This window comes from Sceloporus undulatus, chromosome 1 (genome assembly GCF_019175285.1).
Source record: "Sceloporus undulatus isolate JIND9_A2432 ecotype Alabama chromosome 1, SceUnd_v1.1, whole genome shotgun sequence".
NCBI classification, from domain to species: Eukaryota; Metazoa; Chordata; class Lepidosauria; order Squamata; family Phrynosomatidae; genus Sceloporus; species Sceloporus undulatus.
In genome coordinates this window covers 340209302-340227141 of record NC_056522.1, presented here as the reverse complement: position 1 = coordinate 340227141, position 17840 = coordinate 340209302, and the positions used below count along the sequence as shown (strand labels likewise).

The following is a 17840-nucleotide window of genomic DNA, read 5'->3' as shown; positions in this document are numbered from 1 at the left end:
AGCATAATAATAATAATAATAATAATAATAATAATAATAATAATAATAATAATAATAATAATAATAATGGCCTTCTCATAGGTATCTCATTAAAATGGTGGAGTAGACAGATTTCTGTTCTCATCTAGTCTGATGTGTCTTGTGCTCCTATCCATTCATGTTTATAGTGGAGAGAGAAAGGAGAAATCCACAGATTCTTTTGTAGCAGGCCTTTAAAAGAAGATCTGTACAATGGAAGCAAGTAGTACTCTGTGTGTGTATGTGCTTGTGCGCGCGTGTTTTTGTTATTTTTTTAAAGGGGGATCTCAGTGAATCTCTCATTCTACTCCCTAACCCCCTTCAAGCAATTTAAATTTCTTAACATATGAGAATAAGTATTCCATGCCAGACGCCTGGTGCTCTTTTCACCAAGCACATGCTCTTTCCCCCTGGTGTCTTATAAATGTAATACATGAGCTAACATAACGGACCATTTACCGTAAGTCTGTTTATCAAAAGGTAATGATGTCATCTGCGCAGCTAAGCTTACAGAACAGGATTTGAATGCCCTCTGCTGGTTGGAAAGAAGCATTTGCAGCAGAAGTAATATTAGGTTTTTTGAGGACCAAAACACACTGCAGAAATAATCCAGTTCAAGACTGCTTTAACTGTCATCTCTCAGTGGTAGGGAATCCTAGCAATTGTAATTTATTATGACATCAGAGCTCTCTGACAGAGAAGGTTAAATGTCTCACAAAACTACAGTTCTCAGAATCTTGAAGTTTATCTTTTTTGTATTAGTTTATTTATAATTCATTTAAGGATATCTAAATCTATATGTGGTATTATCACCGTAAAACTAATACTAATATATAGAATTTATGATTACCAGTAAAATAAGAACCTAGGGATACAGGAAAAATTACAGTAATAAAGATGAAATAATGACGATTGGATGTACATGGGTAGAAAATGATAAAATGTATCTTAGAAGAATCTTCTGATGTTAGTAACTATGTTATATGTTGTGAATTTGTTATTCCTGTCATTTTGGTTTGTTGATGTTTGTGCATTTGTAAATTTTATGAATAAAACATTAAAAAAAACACTAGCGTTCCCAGAATTCCCGAGCATTGAGCCAGGGCAGTTAAAGCAGTCTCAAACTGGATTATTTCTTTTTTTTTTCTTCCACTCTTCACTTTATATTTAAAGAATTGCTTCATACAACTGACTTCTAACTTTTTCCCAGTACACAACAAAACTGATTATGTTTATGTACACTATATCAAGTACAATTACAGATGTCAAACTGGATTATTTCTGCAGTGTTTTGGATCTAAGATAAAAGAAGCATGCTATAGAAAGAGAAACAGTGGTGAGTGGGCAAAGATGATTTGGTAGAGATAAGTACAGTGAGGGTCAAAGTGTATTTTATTGGTTATATTGCTATTTATACCTTAGATTATCCCGCCTGTTCAGCATGTTGATCTGCCTTTGCTTGTGGCTCACTGGAAGCTGCATAATGTGGGTTAATTCAGTGCTTCAATCCAATCTATTAACACACAGACTACCATGGGGAAAATATTTTGGAACAATACTGATTGAATTAAATGAAATCATTCAAGCTAGCATCAATCCCAAGACACTTACTTTCTTTTTGGCACCTTCTCTTACTAGATGGGGCTACAGACAAAATATATTAACAGCACTGTATAACCTGTTTTTACTTTCATGCTAAATTCCATAATATATCAATATATACTGCATAAAATAAAATAAAATGTGTTAATAGGAAGAATAGTCAGTTCACAGTGTTCCTGAGATTTTTTATAAAAAGTCTTTACAGTCGCTTTGAAACCTCCTTTTTAAAAAAGAAATATAATTTAGTGATTCTAAAAGCAGAAATTTACAAGTACTAAGGGAACAATAGTGGTAAAAAAATACTAGATATGTAATGCATTTTAAAACAGATACGTGGATAAAAAAAGAACTGCATGGCAACTTCTTATATCCTACCAGTTTAACTAAAAATCATTAGACAAGTCAGGGGGAAGCAATAGGACAGCAAGAAGGAACAATTGGTATGGTAGTATTTTCTAGAAGCACATTACTGAGCCATGGAAACATTGTTAGCACATCGAGGATGAATATCTGAAGGATGAGACTGGCAAGGAACTGTATGAGCTGCTGGCTAGAGGTTTAAGATGTCACACAGAACGCTCAATGCAAAAGAGAATCATCCACTGACACGAGCTGAGCCAAGGCATCTGTCCAAGGAGAGTGGGTCATAGGGCCAGCAGTAACAGGCCAGATAGCTAAAAGATGATATAGGAATGCAAAAAGCCAAGTAGGTAAGACTAAGGGTAGAGTACTGTTTGTGCAAAAATCCAGGCCTCAGTAAATGAACTGCAGGGTGAAGCCCTAAGAAGAAACCAATAGGGCTGCCTGAACATACATCCACAATGGGACCTAAATAAGATAGTTTTAGTCTCAATATTTCACTCCGTTTGAGTAAATTCGGATAAACATGCAGATCAGAACATGTCTGATTTAAATTCTGGCTGATAGATGGAGGGAGAAGATATATACATCATCACTAAGACATGGGAAATGTTAGTAGTCACTTCTTGTCTTGGCAAGCATTAAAATCATAAGAGTACTTATCAAATTACTATATAATAACCAGGCTATTTCAGAATGTGACTGGTAATATTGGTGTCTTTGTCTCTTACTCATATAGGAAAAGTACTCTGTACTGTACTACCATTCAGTTTAAAATTGTACACATACATTTTTAGTGAAGGAAATTCAGATTCACAATTAGAATGTGATTACTTGGACTGGGAAGCCACTATATACATCAGCTACCTGATTAATTGTCTGATGACGGGGGGAAACATTGTGTCACCACAATGTACAAATTTCAGTCATTTTTTTATTTCCCCATATGGACATTATCATCATGCATTATAATGTGTGGGGTGACCCGCAACAGAGATAATAGTTGGAGTTGGACAGCTCTTTCAACAAAAGACACTCAACAAATTGTATGCTAAAGAAGCAGAGAGAGGCTACAGATTCCCAGCTGCTGCCTCAAGTCTTCCGCCAGTACTCTGAGCCAATCCAGGAATACAAGTATGTGTTGCATAAAGTTAAGATTGCCAAACAAAAGGTGACAACTTATGGTCACCTCTATCAGAGGCCTCTATTCTGTGTCAAAATTACTCAATAGTAGTATTGTAGCTTTAACTGAAGAGAGGTGAGCTGAGAATGAGGGCCATTTTCTTCATAATAACTGTAGTCACTGATGTCACAAGAAATGGAGTTTCACAGTTCAAAGCAAATACATCTTTGTTTACCTAAAATATATATTTGATACCATTGCAAAGATATGTAACTTATAGTTGCAAATTCATTTTAAAAAATAGTATAGAAGACAATCAAGAAATTGAAAGCAATTAATAATTATGATATAAATGTTAAAAGGCAAATATAACATGTGCTTTTAACAATATCTTTTTTTCCATAAATCAGTATAGTTGGCCCTCCATATCCAGTGATTTTTTTTTACCAACGGATTCAAGCATCCACAGATTGAAAATATTCCAAAAAAATATAAATTCCCCAAAACAAACCTTGACTTTGCCATTTCACTTAAGGGAGACCATTTCACTTTGGCATCGTATTTAATGGGATTTGAGCATCCACAAATTTTGGTAACCAAACCCCAGCAGATACCCAGGGTCCATTATGTGTGTAATTAGAGGACAATAAACACTTCTGTTACAGGACACCAGCAATAAAAGTTTTTGCAATTCTAGGAAATTATCCAGGTGATCACAACCATATATTGTACATTGTTGTAAATTTCAACAAATTGCACTCACTTGGATGAACTTACACCAGCCAAGCCAGACCAAACTCCTTCCCGGACATCAGGTTTAGATGTTGGACGCTTGAAAAGAAAACAGAGAATTTAGTTTATTATTTTATTGTAATCATGTTAACATTTGCATTCTGCCTTTAGACCCTAGGAAAGGGATCTTCACTGTGACTAACATTATAACAAAATTGGTTCATGGCCTTTCAGCTTTTTAGCAATACTCACTCCTGGATTCTCCAAAACTCTGGCAACCCTCTAAGGCAGGTTTTTTTTTCAACATGGGTTCTCTGGAAACCTAAGGTTCCATGAGAGATCATTAGGGGGTTCTGTGAGAGGTCATGATTGAAGGAAAAAACACTTTTAATAATCATTTTTATGCAGAGACCTGAAAATTATCTCAAGAGTTCCTCCAGTGTATAAAAGCAGGGAAAAGCTGTTCGAAGGGCTTCCATGTTGTCCTGGTCAAGATTTCCTCCTCAAAGATAAAACACTTTGTTCATAATGTAGTCTCTTTCTAGAAGTTTCACTTCATGACCTAAAAAGAACTAGTGTATGATGGAGTGGTCAAGAAACTAAGCTGTACACCAATATATCCTAGCAGTCCTTAGGCGACCCATTCTATCTGTGCGTCAGTGATCCCTCTGTAATATTGGGATTATAATAATTTATAGGATTAATAAGGTTTACTAATGCAAAGAATGAGAATAGTAGAATGGAGTATTGTACCATGACAACTGGAGAATTCTAGTTTTGAGTATTCTGTCACCAAAAATATTATCGCCATTTTAAAAATAAAAGCAGGCACACTAGAAAGTAGTTGTAATAATAATAATAACAATAATAATAATATTTATTTGTATCCCACCCCTCTGAGAACAATCGGGGCAGCTAACAAAGTTAAAAATACAAAACATATAAAATCCCTGGTACCCTCCCCTCGTTAAAAAAGTATTAAATCCAATGCAATATTTAAAAAAAACAGAACAAAAAACAACAACAAACAAACAAACATACAAGTTAAAAACTGACCAGAAGGTCAACAACATCATACCAACAAGCAATCAATGGGAGCAGCAGTATCTTTCCCAGACGTTTTCTAAGGCCGGGTTCTCTATTCTGGGAAGGCCTGCCGGAAGAGATCCGTCTTAACAGCCTTTTTAAAGCTGTCTAAGGATGTAAGTAGGCAGATCTCATCCGGCAGGCCATTCCACAGTCTGGGAGCGATGATGGAAAATGCCCTCTGGGAGGTAGTCGAAAGCCTAGATTTTTGTGGCTGAAGGAGACCTCCTTGTATTCAAGCTGTTACCATTTTCCAATTGCAGGGTTTTTAATGGGGCAAAGTACAGTACAGTATTCAAAAATGTAACTGCACTCCAGCAGCCTGAACTTCTGCAATTCATTCTATTGCTGCAGCATTTTACCACCTGATTCTGCTGCGTTTGTGGAGTGGACATCCAACTAACTTACATCCAAGACTTTCAAATCCCAAGAGACTATAGGGATTTTACTTTGGTTATTTTTATTATGCATTCTATGTATTGTTTCATTGATTTGATTATATTATATGGTATATTTGAAAGCTCTCTCGCTCTCTATACACATACACACACACAGAAGCATTTTTTAAAAAAAATTATAGATAGTATGACATTTTATAACTCCTAACTTTAGCTGGTTGTTGTTTTTTGTTTGTTCATTTGTTTGTTTGTTTTTTTTGGGGGGGGGGGGCTTGGTTAGGTTTTAATTGTCTAAGTTTTAAATAAAAATAAAAATAAAAAATTATTTTTTATTTTAAAGTTTTAATTCCCCCTTTTTTCATTTTCACCTATAATGGTAGTCAGGACACTAGACTAGATGGACCTTTAAGAGCTGTGCTGAACGCAGACTAAGGCCCATCTAGTCTAGTTTTCTTAACATGGGATCTCTGAGGCTGACTACTCTCCAAAGTGGTACAGTCCTTCAGACATATGATAAGGTGAAAAAGTATTGGACTCAAAAATTTCTCATTTTAATATTGTAAATTTTAAGTTTCCATTAAAAACAGAACTTTTTTTGCTTCGTCTACTGGAACAGCAGATGGAGAAGAAGCATGGAAGAATCATACAGTATATAACAACTGCTAGATTACTGTATGAGCCAGCGTGGCATGGTGGTTTGAGATTTGGTCTATGACACTGGTAATTAGGTTTTGATTCTCAGCTCAGCTGTGAAACCCACTGGGTGACCTTGAACAAGTCACATTGTCTCAGCCTCAAGGAAAGACAATAGCAAATTTCCTCTGAACAAATCTTGCCAAGAAAACTCCTTGATAGGTTCACCTTAGGATTGCTATAAGTCAGAAACCACTTGAAGGCACACAACAGAGAGAGAGAGAGAGAGAGATTACTGTGCACACAAAAATTGAAGGATATGGCTGTGCTTACACACAAGAACATTGGTTGTTAAAACTGTGTGACTTGGCACAAACCGACAAATTAACAAACTTAATTAAAGATAAGACAACAGACTATTTTTTTAAAGAGTAAAATCCAGTTATTGAATATATGAGTAAGAATTGGGGAGAAACAGTAGTTCTAGAATTGAAAGAATAATAGTTATAAGTAAGAATAATAGTGATAAGTAACAAGTAGAAGTGTCTTCCTTGTTAATAATTACTTTAATAATAAGTTTGAAATACTTTTTATTTGACTTACAGGAAGTAGAATGGTCAATTACCTCCATAAACTGGCAAGTTGGAAGTTATATATATCCTCTTTGTCTATGTTAGTTGGTGTTTTGTTAGTAGTTTGTAGTTAGGAGCTTAGGTTAGCATTGTTTTGAGTTTATAATTTACCCGAATATGTTGTTTTATATTATAAAAAAAGTTTTAATAAATTTTAAAAAGAAATTATTATTGCATATGGTTTGTTGAAATTGGCTCTCAAGCACTCTAGCAACATATCCAGAGATATAAAGTCTTCCTTATGTCTCATCAGCAGACAGGCAGAGAGATAAAAAGAACATACTAGTTACCCTTCAAATACACCAAGAGAATAGAATAGTTCTTGATGTTCTCCTGGAGGTTCCACTCTAAACAAAAGGCTCAGAATTTTCTACAGGTATGGAAACCATTGTTGGGTTTTGAGTTTTTGTTTTTTTAATGCAATATTTGTAAGTGTGGGAAATAGACAATACATGTCACTGGGGGGCTGCTGCTGCTGCTGGAAGGAGGGAGCATGACCCAACATAACTCTCTAAGGGAAGCAAAAATAGTCACTCTCCAAAAATAAACAGGGAGAAGGAATGAGTGGAGTGCTGCAGTTTTCAAAATACCAGCTTTCTTCGGCAAAGGGGGCATGGAGGGCAGAGGGACAAACACAGAACTCAGAATGCAGGAAACAGCTTCCTTATATGGGCTCATCCGCAGGCGACAGAGCTCAGTCGACTGGAATGATTGTGTCACAAAATGTGAAGCCTTTGGGGGCTTCAGTGAATGGAGTTTTCAGATCTTTAAATGATTCCTCCAGATTCTTAAGATGCCAAACTTGAGAGGCTACAGTGCCAAAAAAGGAGCATTTTGAGCTGGGATGTTTCAGGAAAGCACACCACATATGGGCGTATGTTCACACATATACACACAAGACCCTATTCCATCATCCTCTACTGAACCGTCCAAGACACACTAAGGTATCCCATAGAATCTCACACATTAATGCAAGTTCACAACACAGAATTGCATTTTATTTTTTTAAAATGCAGACATTTCTAACAACGACTCTCCTACTTTCCCATAAGTACTTTGTACTACTATTCATACACCACAATGCACTTCACCTCCAGGCAACTCTTACTCCAATTCTCTCTGCCTTTCTCTTATACAAAAAGGATACTAATTAAAAATGGAAATGTACATGTACACTTCCCATGACTGTGCAACATGCATCTCCATTGGCTGGTTGTTGTTGTTTTTTAGACTATCCAAACTGCCTCAAAGACCCTCCTTTCACTCCCAATATTAACTGAACTATATATAAATATATATAATGCCTTCATTAATGGAGAAATACCATTTTCCATTTAAAATAGTTTATAAAAACAACCAGAAGAATTACCACCTATAAAGTATCAACCACGGACTTTGGACTCAGAACATCTCCTACCACCATCCTCTTTTATACGGCTTCACCATATCATTAGAGCTAGCCTTCTTAAAAGTAACCTTTCAAACTCTGAAATATAGAGGATCAAGCAGCAAATGTCATAATTCAATGAGACAGAGTCAAAAGCAATGCAGAATCAGGAATACAAGGAATATGGCGAGTACTGTATAAAGAGAACAGGCAGTTGAAGGAAATAATATGATGAATGTGAAAAGAAGTAGATAGATAATACAAGTTCCCAGATTTAGATGGATTGCATTAAATTTTTTGATAAGAGCTGTTTTAGGAAAAAGGAATGGGCAAAAAATACATTGGTCAAGAAAAGAGTCCACAAGACAAAAGTGAAGAACAATTATAGACAACAAGCTTAAAAACTGTGGAAAGAAGGGAAGATGGTATAAATATTACCCCAAGGTCAGGCCCCCAATCACTGCTCTCATATTTGATATCAATTTAATATTAAATGGGACACTGAGGTGTGTAACCTGGAAAGGCGACCCCACTGTGGACACTTGGCCATACCACATTTGGAAATCTGGATAGCTACAGCATGGGAGGAAGCAAAAGCACCAACCACAGTGACATCACCCAAAGACATCAGCACAATCCCTTTGTCTATGGAGGGTGGCTTCTGGCCGAAGAAGGTGGTTGTGCATACACAAAAGACTCTTCTGCAGTAGTAGTAGTTTTCCTTTGTCTTAGATATTCACGCCAATTGTCCAGACTCTCTGGCTCTTGCTGAGAACTATTTTTTTTATTCTGCTGCAGAATAACTATTCATCAGATACATACCCTTGGCCCTTGTAGTTGGTTGTTGTTGTTGTTTTTGTCATTGTTCTACAGACTTTGTGTGCTTTATTGTAAAAACTCAATACAAATTTAATTAGGAAAAAAACCTATTTGAAATTATCTCTGGAGTTCTGTGTGATTTGAAAACCAATATGCAAAAGGAAAAGGTCCCAGGCTGAACGTTGCCCCAGCCAAGGTGTATTCTTATTTGAGCTATTAAAATTCCCCTAGAATACATTTGTCTATGGGTGCCCTCCTGGGACCCTTGGCTTTTTGGGTAACAAAGGATAAGTGGGATTAAAAATAGCTTGTTTTTGTTATGGAAGAGATTTCAGCTCTTTAGAAAAGTAGGCAAAGCCAGAGTAGAAGAAGAGCAAACGAACAGAAAATGTCAAGGGAGAGACAAAAGGTCAGAGAGGAATGGAATCAAGAGAATATACTACAAGGCTGAAGGTGAAAAGGCGTGCAGGATCAGACACTGGAATCAGAACTGAGAAGTAAAACTGAGAAGAAACCAATGATGACAGGTAGTATCCAATGGCACCATTATACTAGTGCCATAATTGGAGCCATCAGACCTTAGAAGGAGACTCTCCCCTTTCCTCACTGCAGCTCTGTGTGCGCCCCCAAGGCTGATTCAGTGGGATGTGGAAAACTTCAGAGTTGTTTTTTGGAAGGATCAATCAGCTGAAGGTCTCAGTGTAGGAAGGTTCTGCTACAATGGCCAATGGAAAATAGGATTAGGTCCTTTGTCTAAATGAAAGCTGTTTCACATCATACTTCATCCTCCACTCAAAAAGGAAGCCATTTCTGTCCAGGCATCTGTAGAGATCCCGTTAACTGATCACCGAAATGATCCCACACATAAACTATTCTTCAATCCACTCAGCTTATTCAACAACAAATACAAGCATTTTTATATTAAACACAGTCCTAATATCTCTTCCCATTTGGCCTTTCCTGACTCTAAACACCTCAGAGGGGCTTACACTCAGCATGCTTCCAGTAAAGCTGGTTTTTAGCTGTAGGTGATTTGGCTGTCTGTCTTGACTGCCTGTCTGAAAGTTGTGTTTTTTTTTCTTTCCTGCACCTGCTATCATGCTGCCAAGATCCAAAGACCCCAGCTCTCTGCCTTAGGCTATATTCTACAGCCATACTGCACTATATCTCCACAGTGTCCAGGGCCACTGTGCACTAACAAACAATGGTATGCTTATTTTCCTTTGGTAGGCTCAGGTTGGAAAGTATTCAAAGCATGAAATAAATGTGTGAAAATAGCATTTTAATATAACTCTTTCCCATGGGTTTATGCAAAATTCTCAGCAATCATCAGTGCATACTAACAGTGAAAACTGAAATGAAAGGGGCTGGGAAATACAGAGGCTTAAGAGAGTTATTTTGGTGAGAATTATGAAAAAATGTTATTGCGGATCAGGAGATAACCCCAGCAGGCTGAAAATAACTAGGCAGCTATTCAGGGTTCCAGGGACTGGGGAGAAGACCTTGGGGAGCTCTAGGCTGAGTGAGGCTAGGGCTCATTTTAAGGAAGCTGCCCTAATTAGGGAACATGAATTCAGCTACATTTTTCAGATTCCTATTGGAGCATCTGGCCGTATTCCAGGGTAGCAGCTGGAAGTCCAACAGTTCTGTAAGCAACTGGGTGGCTTCAGAGGGAGAAACACTGATCCATTCCACAGGGACTCAAGTAAATACCATAAGTCTGATCTTCATTTAATGCAAGGTATATTTGTCCCATAAGTCAAGATGAGTTGTGAGTAGGATCAATAATGTACCTCAGCCCAAGCTTTACTGAGTGAATAGTGAAAGGCAATTTAAGACTAAAGAGACTAAATGTTAGGATAAACCAAGTAGCCAAACTTTAGGATTGGCTCAACACATTGCTCAGATGAACTACAACAGTCTAGATAATGAATTGCAATGTTCTGAACAACAACTGTTCCTGTTGTTGTTTGGCATGTTTGTGTGATGGTCCCTCTAGATTTGGGACTGAAGTTGGGACTACTTCAGAATGAATAACTTCAGGATAACTTCAGAATAAGTTACTCCTAAAACTCACTGACCACAGGCACAGTGCATAATCAGGTTGCCATAAAGATGAAAGCAGTGGAAACAGGAACTAAATTTTAGCACTGGAAAGAGTGGACAGTTCCCGCTACGGCAAGCCTGAGATCCTATGAGTGAAGTCACTATGTTCTAAGACACCCCAAAGAATACAAAATTTTGCAGTATAATAGCACACACAATGTTGTTACATTGTAACCCAGGTGCAAGCAACTAGAAAGGTAACCATAGTTATGTTATCCACATACCCCTATCCACTCCTTCCCATGAAAGTTTATCCATTTCAGGTCCCTGAAAAGTCTACACAGACTACACAGAAAGTTGGAAGATCCCGCTGAACAGAGTGAGCTGTAATGCAGTGAGGAAAGGGGATTCCCAAAAGCTAGGCAGCTGCACTTTCTAATAGCAAAACGCTCCCATCAGAGGGAGGCAACCCGTGAGCCCAACTCGAGGTTTTACATCTGAGTGAGCTGAAGCTTTCTTGTTTCAAACAAACCATAATTAACGTTGCCCACATTTTGTCAGTTCAAACAATGTAAGAGACCACAACTAAGAAAATCACACAGTCTCCCAAAACAAACCACAGTTAAGCTAACCAGATAGCCTGTGGCTCTTTCTCATAGCAACACAGAAAGAAGAAGAAGCAGGAGTACAGGAATGAGACAAACATGCCACTAGCAAGGTCACACCCACAGTCCAAGAGAATTATCTGACAATAAGTAACTGATCTTCTCAGATGTCACAGCTGAGCCTGATGTAGGAATATCACCTCACATTCCCCCCATCTGTCACAGGCTTACCTGCTTTGGTATCACAATGGGGCTGTGGAGCTTTTTCTACTACAGTATTTGTCAAAGAGGGATTTGAGGATGATAATGATGGCAATAGTAGTGCTTCTTGGTAATACCCAAAATGGATATACTGGGTGATTCAAAAAGAATGATGCGAAATAAAAGTTGGTTTTGCACCATTATTTTTTAATCACCCTATACTTAGGTATTCAACCATACAAATCAGTCTGATTTTCACAACTGGTAGCCTGCAGCATTTGCTGCCAGTCAATGTTCAAGCCTTGGAGAGCAGTCACAAAGACGGGATCAAATCCAAAAAAACTAGAGCAAGGAATAAGATAGGAAAACAAGGTCCCTTAGTTACAAGACAGTAATAAATAAATAAATAAATAAATAAATAACCAACAGTAGTTTATTCAGGTAAATCTTATGAATTCAAGGTGATTAATTCATCTGATTGAATTCTTTGTGTACTTGTAGTGAACAATGCTTTAAACTTGAATTTATTAAATTTTGTTTTCAGTCTGAAAAAGTCTGAAAAGTGCAGATTTTGGATCCTATCATATTCTTCAAACTGACTGGCTGTTTTTTGTTCACCCAGGTAACTGTTCCTTATCCCTTCTTTATCCCTTTCTCAGTTTAATTATCCAACATAACTATCCAATGCACAGTGTCCTAGATATAAGGAGTGCCTATGACATATGCAGCCACCCAGGATCCAAGCACACCATAATGCCAACTTATTTAACAAGACAAGCAGCAAAGGTGCAAGATGTCACAAATTACAGTCTAATCTCTACTGGAGACTGTTCATAAGGATCCATTTACTAGAAGCTACTTTAGCCTGCACAAAAGAGATATACTGTATGTTCCATATATAGAAGAACATGGATCTAAGCTTGTGGCCCAAAGGGAGTTCATAGAAAGAGTGTAAGAATGGCAGGGGATTTGGGAAGGGCCAAGAAGTAGAAATGATGCAAGGTATTAAATATTTCAGCTTGGAGAGGCAGGAAGCAAATGCATACGGCGAGTATGCAAACTTTTAAAGAAACAGACTTTTCTTATAAAGTGATCGAAACATATCTCAAAAATACTCAACACAAGAGGTTCACATTGTAACTAAAATCCTACTTCATGGACAACTCCTATCCTGTTGTCATCACAGTGTGCTAAAGTATTTCTGTTCTCCCCCCCTTTTTTTCTTTTCTTTTTCTTTCTCTCTTCTTTCTCCTTCTTAATTTTATGTATAAGTAGACTCTTAGTGTAAGTTTGTCTAAATGTGTTATTTTTGTATTTGGTGTTTTATAAATAAAAAAAAATTTAAAAAAGAAAATCCCTCTTGCAACTATGGCAACAAGCACTCATATCCAAGAAGAACATATGTCACTTATTTTCATGGGCTTTAGCTGCTGGGAATCAGGACCATGTATTGGACAGCACTTTCATCAAGGGATCAGGGAACAAGAGCTTGACAACCCTTGACTTTGCATGATACAATGAGATGGAATTACAACTAATTCAGAGTATTTAAAAATAATCTACCAGCTAAGAAAACAATAATCCAGTCAAAGTTAAGCACTTGTAAGCAAAGTTAAGCACTGAAAGAGATATTAATGTGCTGGAAGAGAAGCTAGTTGTAAAATGAAAGAACCATCCTCTAAAAGGAAAGGTTATCACTAAGGTAGGCAAAACCATTTGTGGGGAGATTTATCCGAAGCAACAATCCCACTGTAAATCATTATGGCTGTGGAAGGGGAGAAGTAGGTGATAACGCTGATTCTTTTGTTATTCCTGGTTTTCCAAGTGAGATCTGCAATACAATGTTTAAATGTATTGCTGTTCAGAGCCTGAGAGTCTGGAAGAGAAGGCTTATAGTGCTGTTCAGACCTCAAGGTGGGGAAGTTTCAAATAGAACATATTCGTCCCCATGTAGCCATTTTCTGCAGCACTATATCAGACACAAGGACCACCAGCAGTGAACCTGAGCATTTTCAAGCTATAGAAAGTCACCAGAGTTCTACAGAAAAAGGGAAAATGTGCCCTTTTCTCTTTCCCCCCGAAATTTCACTTTAAAGTTCTTTTCCCCTACTGACCTAAGCAGGCCAACCAGTTACCTTCCATTTTTGTTTTTGCTTCCAGCTTTCAGCTTTCACACCAATATTCCATTTTGAGCTGCTCTTAACCATAACTTTGAATGATAAATCACAATACCTCCTTCACTTCTGGTTTCTTTAAGATTATAGGTGGGAATTGTGTGGCACTGCAAATTTTACTGAACTGCAACTCCCAGCAACACTATCTACAACAGCTAGTGAAGACTGCTGAGACATACAGTTCAATAACTTCTGGAGGACCACACAACTCCCATCTTTGCTTTAGATATACATGTACATTCTCTCTCTCTCTGTACAACTACCTCTTATCATTCTGTAAGTCTGGAAGCTCATAGGTCCCTGCCATGCCACTGACATCCTTTTCAAAATGTCCTTTAATTCACAAACATATATATTTCTGCATATCTGGGGAGGTCCCTAAGCATCTAGAAAATAATCCCTTAAATTGTAGGTGATCTCTCTTTGCTTTTAAATTTATAAGCACCAAGCAATCCAATTTCACTCTTGAAAAGAACAAGTAATGTTATAGTGTGGAATGAACCACTTTAGAACTCCAGCCAGTCAGCCACTCTTCCCAGATCCTTCACTCTATTTTACTTTTGTATTTAAGCCTCCCAACAGTTACTAAGGTTTTTTTGTTTGTTTTTTGGTGGTCACTGGACATGCTCAATACTCAATAGGCTGTCATGAGGTCTTTTGCCTTCGGAGTTCCCCAACATTTTTTGTACTTCTGTATCCTTTGGGGTTCTTTCAAGCATGCTGATACTTTCCTCTTGTGCATGGATGGTGTCACTTCAGCTGCATGAGAATGAATTTACTATTGAAATAAAGCAAAGATGGGAATCATATGGCCCTTCAGACACTGCTGGATTTTAAGTCTCAGCAGCTACAACCAGTATAGCCAATGGCAATCCATCTTGAGAACAATGTGATTCCCACCTCTAATATATAAGATGATGGTCCTATGGAAACACACTAAATCGAATTGTGCTGTTTCTTCATAATGTGGTTAAGAACGATACAAGAACATAAATCAAAACAAGGAACCATTTGAATTTCTATCAGTGGCCAGATCTGCTTTTGAAAAACTTTTAGACCAGACATGATGCAATAGATGTGTCTTGTTATTCATACCTAATGTTCAGCAAGAAAAAATATACAACAAAGTCAGAAAACATATGTTTTTACATGAGATGGAATATTTGCTTTGACGAGATATCAGCTCTACTCATTTGCAAAATATGTAACCAATACAAATGCAATACATTTGTTGAAACCATTTTTATTGCAGCCAATAAAAATACTGTACATGGCAGGTGGCTGACATGGCCACAGAAAAAATAACTCTTTAGGTTACAATGTTGTAAGATGCCTACCTAGTTCTGCCTGGATCTAGTTCTGTGTGAATTCTTCAACAATGCATGATAATGGGAGATTACAGTATCCTACCTGCTTCAGTCAAGATTGACCAGTAGCTCACAGCACGGATAGAAAGTCGTACTCTGCTTTGAGCATAGGTTGCAAGAACTGATGGTACATGGGATGGTAAATGGTCATAATATTGGGTTTCCCAAACTAGAAGAGATTGCCATGAATCCAGTGGGAAGAAAATAAGGCTTTTACGGCTCTTACAGCTCAGGAGAACCATGATTGTTTACAGAACAAATAGGGATTCTCTTCCAGTCCATGGGCTAGATTGCCACCTGGGACACCCCTTAGAGGCTGCATTTCTAGTCTGCTCTCTCACACATTATCCATACATACATTCATTCTCTCTCTCTCGCACACACACACCTTTCTAAGCCTACCTCCTCAGCTGATCCAAGCAGATGGAGTGAGAGGAGGAATTTATCATGCTTAGCAACAAAGTTAGCTATCTTTCTCAGCAGTAAGTAGAAAAAAAGGGGCTTATCTCCTATCAGCTGCTGACTAGAGACAATACTTTTTCCCTGGAGAGAATGGGAAGGCCTCAAAGAAAAAACTGGCAATCCAGATGGAGAATGCCTACTAGATGCCTATCCAGCAAGCAGCCCAGAGATCCTCCATCACATACCAAGTAAATTGACTTCCCATAACAGCAGGCAGATGTCCAGAATTGTGCAAAGGTCCTTCTTTACGGTAAACCTGCCAATTTATAAAGAAACTTTTGAAGGATGAAGCACCGTACTTTGACCTGTCTAAGCTATTATAGTTGTCCTTGAATAAGGTATCATTTTTATATATAAGAGTGAGGAGATGCCCAATGAATATTGAAAATGTGGCCTGGGGATGGTTAAGGCCTTGCATAATAAATACAACTCTGGGAAAGATGAGTTCTAGGAGAGAAGAGTTCATAGAGATTAGCATTTACCATACTGTAAATTGTCAAAGTGTGTGGATAAATGACAAACCAGCCGTCTGAGGCACTTTATCTACCATTAATGTTCCCACATTCCACCTGTTACCACATCTATACAGATATAGCAACCTGAAGAAAATTAAATCTACAGATGATGTTCCATGATGTGTTCTAGAGGCGCAGGAGCAACAGAAACAGCACATCCTACTTAGAGAATTTTCACTGTCACCTGTGGCTGAAGGTGCTACCTTGGATGAAAATTAATCTGGTTCCTCTTACTAAGAAATTAAATCCCAAACTGCAAGCAATTGGGACCTATATAATTACACCCACCTCTGCAGCAGGAGAGCTGGTCTTGTTATGGGGATTTTCATCATGGAAGTAATCAGGAAGAGCTCGTCGACCCATTTTTGCTATCTGCATAGAAAAGAAAGAGCCCAAATGGTTCAAAAATCCAACAACAGAAATGCATAATATTGGGGTGGAGAAAATTTGGCTGTCCAGGTGTTTTGGACTACAAATCCCAGAATGTTAACTGAGGCTTCTGAAAGTGTAAGCCTGAAACTGCTGATTGCCCAAAGGTTCTCCCAGATACAGAAACACACACATGCAGATATATATGTCGTGGCAGAGAGAAAGATAAAGGAGTGATGGTTAAACTATAGCCAATGTCTAGGAGGGGCTGAAGGAAAAAGTCTTCTGACTTGACAGTTGCCAACCTACTCCTGGTAGACTAGAACCCTAAATACCCCCAACTGGACGTAAGTGCAAGACAGTGGCTCAAGAAGGCTGAAACAGGATTGCAAGACAGGTCAGCTTCACAGTTTGTTTTCAGCATCATAACTACAGCTTGCAAACAAATCCTCAAATATGAATCTATTCCTCTTCTGCTCGCCCAGGCATTCTTAATGTCAACAGGCTCCTTTAGAATGTCACTGCCACCATTCAGCGTTTCCTGCAAGTCAGACACGGCCTTCTTTTCACTCCTGTTTTAGAGTTCAACAGGTCCTTACTGCGACCAGAAGGAAAAGAAAGATGGCTGATTCTAGGTGGGGAAAAACATTCTGCAGCAACCATAGTTATCAGTAGCAGGAGCTACAAGGGAGGGGCAGAAAAAGACACACTGCTCTGTGCCCCCAAGAAACTCCAACTCCCAGAATTCCATAGCAAAGAGCCAGAAGTAAAGGTAGACAACAGCAGGCGCCATTTTGGGCGAAGAGAAAGAGAGCGCGGCTCTGTCCTGGGGCTCTGAGGGAGCGCCCCTCCCTCCCCCGCCGCCGCCGTCGTCATGGCAACCCCGGCCCCGCCTTACCCCCTTGCAGACTTCTTCCTCCAAATCCAAGTCGCCTTCCATCCTTGGAACCACAGAGGACTTGAAAACGGCTCACTTCCGGGAGAAAAGCCCCGCCCCTTTGAGCGTCCTTAGCTACCACAGCCTTCCATTAACTCTGGTCCTCAGAATGTTTTGGACTTCAGCTCCCACAATTCCTGGCTGCTGACTCAACCGACCAGGGCTTCTGGGAGTTGTAGTCCAAAACACTTGAGAGGAACCAGCTTTTTGGGAATTCCCTGCTTTAAAGGGACAATAATCCTCAGTTTTACATAAATAAGAGCCAGTGTGGCGTAGTGGTTTGAGTCTTAAGTGATCACTGTGTGGAGACCAGGGTTCAAATCCCGCCCAGGACATCATGGAAACCCACTGGGTGGCCTTGGGCAAGACACACT

At 38.5% G+C, this 17840-nt stretch overlaps 1 protein-coding gene across 2 annotated transcripts in view; it reads right to left on the bottom strand.

The window, feature by feature from the left end:
* Positions 1-17580, bottom strand: part of IFT43 (intraflagellar transport 43) — a 60845-nt gene extending 43265 nt beyond the window's left edge. Inside the window, exons 1-3 of one of the 2 annotated variants that reach the window (XM_042437682.1) lie at positions 17428-17580; positions 16449-16532; positions 3867-3934 (exon numbers count right to left, since the gene is read on the bottom strand). In XM_042437682.1, the coding sequence (XP_042293616.1) occupies positions 3867-3934; positions 16449-16532; positions 17428-17469 (194 nt within the window). In that variant the 5' untranslated portion in view covers positions 17470-17580. Of the gene's footprint in view, positions 1-3866; positions 3935-16448; positions 16533-17128; positions 17377-17427 lie in introns of those variants that run through there. The other variant, XM_042437690.1, reaches the window with a different exon arrangement.
* Between the last annotated feature and the right edge of the window lie 260 nt (positions 17581-17840).